Source organism: Aphelocoma coerulescens, unplaced genomic scaffold, assembly GCF_041296385.1.
Source record: "Aphelocoma coerulescens isolate FSJ_1873_10779 unplaced genomic scaffold, UR_Acoe_1.0 HiC_scaffold_46, whole genome shotgun sequence".
NCBI classification, from domain to species: domain Eukaryota; kingdom Metazoa; phylum Chordata; class Aves; order Passeriformes; family Corvidae; genus Aphelocoma; species Aphelocoma coerulescens.
The window spans coordinates 1,882,612-1,890,770 of NW_027183804.1; the positions used below are offsets into that span (position 1 = coordinate 1,882,612).

Genomic DNA, 8,159 nt, shown 5'->3' on the forward strand with positions numbered 1-8,159 from the left:
TCACAGCTGCCTCCGGAGCATACTCCTGTTGGCTGTTCTAAAATCCAGGGCCTTTGGGGTGCTCAGCAAGACCTCTGACTCCACAGTGTTGTGGAACTGGACCTTCAGGACAGGGACCTTTCCAGCCTGAGCTGCCCTCGTTCCTCTGTGTCTCTGCATAAAATATGGCATGGTGTGGATACAAAAATGCTGCTAGCAAGGATTTTCTTGCTATTTTCTAAGCCCGTGAGAGACTTTTCTCTCTCACAGAAGAGGCAGCAGAGTTATGTAAACAACCAAACACCTGCAGCCTTGAAAAGTCTTGTTTATAGTACAGTAGAAAAATATTTTGACAATGGATGCTTTAGGATTTTAGCCAATCACCCCAAGGGGTGGCTGATCCTTTGTCCAATTAGACTATGAAGAAAAAAGTTTATGAAAGAGTTTGTAAAATAATTAAATAAATCAATCTTGCTGCACAATTCCTGCCTGCTGGATCTTCTCTCCTCCTCCCTACGGCTGAGGGACATTGTGATATACCCTAGGGTTGCAGTAATAGCACGGAAGAGAGCGGCAGGAGAGGCCTGTGTGTCCCAGGGCTCAGGTTTTGCGCCGCTTCAGCACCACAGAGATGCAGATCAAGTGAAGAAGCCAAACTGTTTATTAATAGGAGGCGAAGCGAAGGGGATGAGCTGGGAGGAAAAAAGGGGATGGGCAGGGTCTGAGGGCTGGAGGGATGGAGCTGTCAAAAGGGAGGGAGGGCAGGAGCTATGGGAGCTTTCCACAGGCTCAGCTGTGACCAGCATCAGCTGTGCCTGGAGGTCCAGCTGCTCTACTCTGTCTCCAGATGGTCTCATCTTGCAGGATATCTGGAGGTCTTAAAGGGACTCTGGTTCTGAGCCAGCAGATGAACGTAGTTCTGCAGCTCTTTTGTTGAATATTTCCTGAACTACGATGTTTGTCTGGGAAGGGCTGTCATCTCTCCTCAGGGCTTGAAGGGCTGGAAGAGACAGGAACAGAGCCACGGTCAGAGCCTGGATCTGCGGGAATCCAAGCAGACCTTCCTGCCAGGGCCATCTCACCCAGCTCCTGCCATGGCCAGAAGACAGCAGGGGCCAAGGAGATCAGCCAGAAGGTGCTGGCCATGGAGCTCCCCACCGTGTCCCTGAAACCTCTCTGTGCTCTGCCCACTTCACCCCGAGTCCACACATGGAGCAAAGCCCCCACAGCCAGGGCAGGGATTGCAGCTCCCGAGCCAGGCATTGCAGCTCGCCCCCGCCAGCCCCCGCTGACAGCCCGCTGCCCTCACTCACCCTCACTGAGGACCTGGAGCTCTTCCTTCTGCCCCCTCAAGAGCACCCTGGCAGTCGCTGGGAGCACAGAGGCGGTCACGGCCCCGCGGCACAGCTCCCTCGCAGCGGCGCTGCCAGCCCCGTGGCCACTCGCTCTCCTGCCCCGGCAGGGCTCAGCCCGGGCCCGTGCCGCATCCTGACGCCCGAGGGCACGGCTGCGAGAGGGCGGCAGCGGCCCCGAGGGCAGGCGGGGCTGCACGGCCCCGGGCCCGGATCCCGCTGCCGGGGCAGCAGCCGGGGCTGGGGCCGAGCTGCGGCGGGGCGGGGAGGGGCCCCGGGCTCGTGGCTCACCCATGAACCTGGCGGCCGCCTCCCGCAGGGACTCCTGTGGGCTGCCCACGAACGGCAGGGCCTGGTGCAGGAGCTCGGCCGCTCGGCTCCTGTCCGCTGCCAGCTGCAGAGAGCGCCAGGAGGGAAGGGTTGGCGCGGGCTCAGCCCTTGGCCGGGCTCTCTGCGCCCAGCCCTGGCCTCCCCTGCCCGCACGGCCCCGAGGCCCGGCCAGCAGCCGCTGGCGCCGGGCTCTGGAGGGGGCCGAGGGCCGGCTGCTGCCCGGGGAGCCGCGGTGCCGCCCCGTGCCACGGCCCAGCGGGGCCGGGGCTCCATCGGCAGCCGGCTCGGGGCCACAGGAGCCTGGAGAAGAGCCCAGGCAAGGGAGCGGCGTGTGGGGCGCAGGCTGGCGCTCCTGGTGCAGCACCGCAGCCAACCCCACACTGGGCACCAGGGGCAGGGGGCTTCTCCAGGCTCAGCTTGGGCTTCCAGGCAGTCCTTACCAGGCACTCGGCAAACTTCAACCTCTGGTCCTTCTTCAGCAGCTGCTCGAGATCTGTCCTCTTCAGGAACTTGGCTGCACAAATCAGTGTTTCGCGAGAAGCCTGGAGAGCAGCAGAGACCCAGAGATGGCACCACGGCCCAGGGCACAGGACTCGTGTCCCTGTGCCAAGGCTGGGAGGAGGCTGCAGCCCGGGAGGCGCCAGGGCTGGAGGCAGCCGAGCCCCCTCGCAGGGATGCAGCAGCATCCCACAAAACCTTACCTTTGCCACACGCCAGTTCTCATCATCCCCATAGATTAAAAGTGGGTAAAGGCTCTGGTTCACAATCGTCTTCAGGGGCTTTTTTCCCTCCTCCACTACCAACTCCATCACCTTGGAGAAGAGGTGAATGGAGAGCAGCTGCACATGGCTGTTGTCCTGGAGGAAAGGAAACCAACTTGATGCCATGATGAGTTTTTTGCCTTTTCTTTCATACCCTGTTTATATACCTTTTTATAGCTTTTTGTATTCTTAGTGTTTTTTAGCCTACATTCTTAGACTTATTTTGTTAAGCTAGGAGACTAAACATCTTAGAAACGCCAGACACCAATGTCCTCTCCAGAACACATTTTGTCAACTAAGATAGGACCATCGAGGGGGAAGGTTCCTTGGGAAGGGGGGCTCAATTGAGCCTCTCACTGGGGAATCTTTGATAGATATGCTAATTAGTAAGATCTATAATGTTATACCCAATCTATCGTGTGTGTGCATTGCGGGGCGCATTTCGGCCCATTCCACGTGGGCGTGGTGCACCTAAGGATCCTTATAATAAATACAGAGGTAAAAGCCCTTTCTCCCTTCTAAGCGTGTTTGACTCTTGATTTTAAGACCAGGAAAAGGCATCAAACTACTCCAGGCCCACCTAGGCAAAAGCCTGAAAATGCAAAAGGCACAGCATTTCTGGGCAGCATCCAGTGCCTATGGCTGGGGCACAGAGCCTTACATTTGCAAAGAGTGGCAGGAGCGCCTCAGCCAGTTTCGGGGCGGTGGTGCTGGATACCAGGATGTCTTTGTTCTCCAGCACATTCATGAACACAGAGAGGGACATCCTGACCACCTCTCCGTCTGCATCATCCAGCAGCTCCACCAGCCGTTGGGACAGGCTGCCCATCCTTCTGGCCTGTGTGGAACACAAGGCTGTGCTGTGAAGCCATGAACGGCTGCACTGCCTACACCACCCTGGCCCTGCAAGCCCACCCTGCTGCCGCAGGGCCCGGAGGCCAAAGGCCTGTCCCGAAGCACTGGGGCAGCTGAGCCGGGAGGCAGGAGAGCTGGGAGCAGCTGCCTCAGCTCCTGAAGCCCAGCCAAGCCCATGTGACTGCTTTCCCCAGCGCAGCTTCAGCCGCTGCCGCCTTCTCACCATCGCAGGATCCTTGCTGAGCACCACGAGGCCTCTGAGTGCCAGGCGACATCTCTGCCTGCACTCGCTCAGCAGGTACCTGGACATCATCTCCAGGACACTGTCACCGCATTCCCTCAAGTCCAGGCACTCGAGGACCTGAAAGGCACAGGGCAGTGACAGGGGAGCCGGCCGGCAGGAGCCCGGAACCGCCCAGGGCTGGGCCCAGGCAGCAGCGCAGGGCGTGGGCACCGTCCCAGGCAGCTGCAGCTACGAGAGGGCAGAGAGGCGGGAGGCAGCTCAGCGAGGCAGCGCTGGCCGTCAGGCTCACCTCCACAAGGAATGCCAGGAAGGGCAGATCCCAGCGTGGCTCCTCCCTGCTGAGCAGCCTGAGCAGGTGGAGTGTGATGCGGGAACACAAAGGCATCAAGACCTGGCGCATCTCTCTGGCAGAGGAAAAAACGCACCAAGACCCTGATGTGAGGGGCAAACATCTCCCAGGACTGACTCACAGAGGTCTGGTCTTTCCCCAGCATCCCTGCAGGGGATGTGGGTGCTCTGGGAGGTGGCTGCTCCTGAGCACCCTTCTCCAGCCTTTTCCAGTGCCCTTGGCCATCCCTCATTGACCAGGCCCTCTGGCCCATGGCCACAAGGACGATGTGGGGCACCTCGGGCACAGGGCACAAGTGCCGGGGGCAGTGGGGAGAAGGGGGTCTCACCTGGCCAGCAGACCCACTGCATAGTGCTGGGTGTCAGCACACAGCAGCGTGTCCCAGCCACGCTTGCGCTCCACAGCCACCACCTCATTGTCACAGCGCAGTTGACAGAGCAGAGCCTTCATGGCCTGCACTGCAAACCTGTGTGCAGAGCAAAGCCCAGGTCACACTGGGAGCACTGGTGCTGGCCACAAGGGCATGGGAAGGACAGGAGGACTGGGACCTGTTGGGGTTGGTGGGAAGGCCGTGTTCCTCCCGGCACGCTCTCCAGAAGTGATCAACTTCCTCTGGCGTCTGCTGTGTGGTGATGACAACATGGGAGAGCAGAGCCACAAAGATGCGGGAGGAGTAAAGGTTCATTGCCTCGTGGCACCGAGGCACCTGGACAATCACCCACAGCGCCAGAGTTGCCTGCAAAAGAAGCAGCCCGAGACAGCGCTCAGTGCCGAGCTGTCCATGTGGCAGGGCCCGAGGGGAGACGCAGGGGGAGCACCAGGACTGATGCCCCCCTGAGCCTGCCCCTAGCCCAGGTTTCACCCAGCGCCTGAGGCAGGGAGAGGATGGAGAGCTGCTGGAGCAGCAGCTTGGGGGTGAACAAAGGCCAGTTCCAGAAACTCACAGCCAGGGCAAGGACAGGTGTGTCGTCCCCATCAGAGGTGGACATGCTGTGCAGAGGCCAGTCCTCCATCACACAGAGCAGTGTTGGCAGCACCTTCTCCAGTGTGCTGGCTGACAAGCCTATGAGTCTCCACATCATTGTGGCAGCTCTGTGGGATCAGAGCTCTGAGTCAGGGGCGTCTCAGTCACAGTACCATGCCCTGTGCAGCTGTGGGGGCCCAGGTGACAGAGCCCCAGTGCCCTGAGGGGCAGGGAGGGAGCATGGCAGCAGGCTCAGGAAACAGAGGGGCCCGAGGGTCCTGGAGCTCTCCGCCTGTCTGGCAGACCCCATAGGACAGGCGGCACAGGGCAATGGGCCCTAAGGGCTGGTGAGCCCTGAGCTCTCAAGGCAGCTGGGCCCCGTACCTGTCGCACGATGGGGCACAGCGCAGGAGGGTCAGCACCACATCAGCGGGGTGCTCTTCAGCCAGCCTCAGAAGGTTAATGGGCAGCCTGGCATCCACAGTGACATGGAACCCGAGTCTCTGGTGAATGTTCCTCACCATGGCTGGCACCTGGAGGAGGCATGGGGAAGACTCGGAGCACTGTCCAAGGGAGCAACTTCCCCAGCCGCCCCCAAGAAATGCTTCCCTTCTCAACTCACTGCTCTGGTCTCAAAAGCTGAGGGGGCCCAGAAGCCGTGGCTTGAGGGGGCACACGATCCTTGGAGTGTCCAGCCCTGGCCCCAGGCTGCTTACCTGCTGCTGAGGAGAAACAGCACTCTCTTCAAAAAAATCCAGTTCGGGAGCATGAATCCCAGTGGGAGTGGGCGTGGTGTCAGGATTTGCGATGCCCTGAGTCTCTCTGGTGTCGGTGTTTGTGATGGCCATGTCCTCAGTCCCTGCCACGTCCTCAGTCCCTGCCATGTCCTTTGTCACTGCCATATCCTCAGTCCCTCCCATGTCCTCAGTCCCTGCCATGTCCTTTGTCACTGCCATATCCTCAGTCCCTCCCATGTCCTCAGTCCCTGCCATGTCCTTTGTCACTGCCATATCCTCAGTCCCTCCCATATCCTCAGTCACTGCCATGTCCTCAGTCACTGCCATATCCTCAGTCCCTCCCATGTCCTCAGTCCCTGCCATGTCCTTTGTCACTGCCATATCCTCAGTCCCTCCCATGTCCTCAGTCCCTGCCATGAGAGTCTTCGCCGTGTGATCATTCATGGGACTGTCAGAGTCTTCTGAGCACTCAGGTGAATCTGTGCTGACACCAGGCTCTGCCTGGAGCTCGGTCAGCCCAGAGTCAGGCTCAGCTGTGCCCTCAGTTGCTGTGGTGCTGGTCTTTCCACGCCGAATGCGGATGAACTTCCGGAACATCTGCAGGAGAACAGAGGACAGGGAAGAGAGGGATGTTCCAAGGGGTGCTCCAGGCGCGGTGCTCGGCTGAGCAGCGACAGCAGGCCCAGCCCAGGTGGGGATGGCTGCAGGTACCTGCGCTGTTCTTCTCTGGAAGTGGCCGTGGGCATGGTCCTGCTCTTGTGTCCGGTCCAGGGCTGCATCTGGCAAAGAGGGAGCGCAGCCAGAGCTGAGGGGCTGTGGGAGAGGCCGGAGAACGCAGCCCAGCCCTGCGCTCCCCAGGCAGGGACAGCCCCGGGATGCCCAGGGGATGGAGCACGGCTGCTGCGGGGGGTCTGGCCTGGCCCCTCTTCCGTCCTATCCATGGGCCTGTTCTCCAGGGATGGGATGGGATGGGATGGGATGGGATGGGATGGGATGGGATGGGATGGGATGGGATGGGATGGGATGGGATGGGATGGGATGGGATGGGATGGGATGGGAGGCACCAAGCTGGCTGCTGCCATCAGCCCTGTGGCCCAGCTCTGTCACTCACCATCCTGCTGTGGCTGGAACTGCTCCAGCTCTTCGGGCTGTTGTGCTGGGGCAGCTCCAGGGCCTTTTTTCCCCCTGAACACTTTGAACAGGCCACGGAATCTGCCCGCCATGCCACAGTCTGGCCTCGAGGGCACCTTCAAGAGAGATGCCTGGGGAAAGCTCTGAGTGAACAAGTCCTGCACTTGTGCCTTGAAGGCACCAGCAGCAGAGAAGCCTCAGGAAGGCTACAGGACAGCAAGTCCTGCACTCTGGTCTCAGAGGGCTCTTGCCACAAGGACAGGAGACTCCTCGTCAAGGATTGTGGTCAGCAAAGCCAACGGTCTGGCCTTGAGGGCACCGGCCACAGGGATGGGAGATGCCTCGGAAAAGCTCCGGGGCACCAAGTCCCACGGTCTGCCCTCGAGGTCACCTGCAAAAGAGAAGCCTCGAGAAGGCCACAGGTCACCAAGTCCTGTGGTCTGGCCTCGAGGTCACCTGCAGGAATAACGCCTCGGAAAAGCTCCGGGTCAGCGAGGAACGAGTGCGCTGTGTGGGGGCTCCTCACGGCACCGCTCTGTCCCGTCCTGTCCCGTCGCGTGCTCCGAGCACTGTGGCGTGGCCGCTTCGCTGCCAGCCCCAATGTCAGCACGTGTCACAAAGGGCCCTGGGACATCCTGTCCCGTTCCATCCCACGGTGACCGTGCTGCGCCGCGTCACAAAGGGCCCTCGCACACACCCCACCTGCCCTGGGGCCGCCCCCAGCCCACCCCAAGTGGCCCAGGTTGGAAGGAATGCCTTGCCCCAAGTGTCTAAGGCAGCCCAACAGGAACTTTAGCATCGGCTCCAGCCATAAGCAAACGCTCCCCTGCTCTGCGGGCTCGGGGCAGCACCAGGAGCCCCCACGGCTGCCGCCGCAGCCGCCGCGGGAAGGGCTCGGGGTCTTCCACAGAAGCTGGCACGGCCTCCTTGGGACACGTCCCGGCCGGTGGCCATCCTAAAGCCGGGGCTGTGACACAGACAAGGAACGTGTGGGCCAGGGCGCAAATGCTGCTCTGACCCCTGGGGCCCGGGGAGCGCTGAAATCAGCAGGGGTGGCAGAGTCCCCTCCGAAGCAGACCTGCCGCCCCCCGAGCCCTGGCAGCGCTGGTGCCCATCTCCTGCCCCAGAGACCTGTGCCCCCGGGGGCTTCTCTGCCAGAGGGCAGCCAAAGCCAAGGTGCATTGGGGTCTGTGCTCCTTCCTACAGGGGGCTGTTGGCAGGAGCACCTGGAGTGACTGGGGGCAGCACTTGGTATCCGACAGGAGATGTTGCTCCTTCCTGGAGTGAATTTTTTCATGGAAGGGATTAGCAGTAGCACCAGAACAGCATCAGCTGCTGAGTTTCACAGGGCAAAGAGATTCTACAGAGACACTGTGACGTTTCCTTGTGCTTTTCTGTCTTTCTTGCGTTCTGGAAATGAAAGAATTGTCCCAGCCTCTGATATTCAACATTCCTGT

The 8,159-nt window shown here is 60.4% G+C and overlaps 1 protein-coding gene across 1 annotated transcript; it reads right to left on the reverse strand.

The window, feature by feature from the left end:
• Positions 1-635: 635 nt before the first annotated feature.
• Positions 636-6,794, reverse strand: LOC138101736 (maestro heat-like repeat-containing protein family member 7). Its single transcript, XM_068999519.1, has 16 exons — positions 6,683-6,794; positions 6,283-6,350; positions 5,986-6,168; positions 5,551-5,703; positions 5,219-5,367; positions 4,815-4,962; positions 4,419-4,606; positions 4,199-4,336; positions 3,811-3,925; positions 3,501-3,638; positions 3,084-3,260; positions 2,363-2,518; positions 2,102-2,203; positions 1,623-1,725; positions 1,293-1,349; positions 636-979 (listed from the first exon to the last, which is right to left on the reverse strand). The coding sequence occupies exons 1-16, from the start codon at positions 6,792-6,794 to the stop codon at positions 858-860; spliced, it is 2,109 nt and encodes a 702-aa protein (XP_068855620.1). The 3' UTR covers positions 636-857.
• Between the last annotated feature and the right edge of the window lie 1,365 nt (positions 6,795-8,159).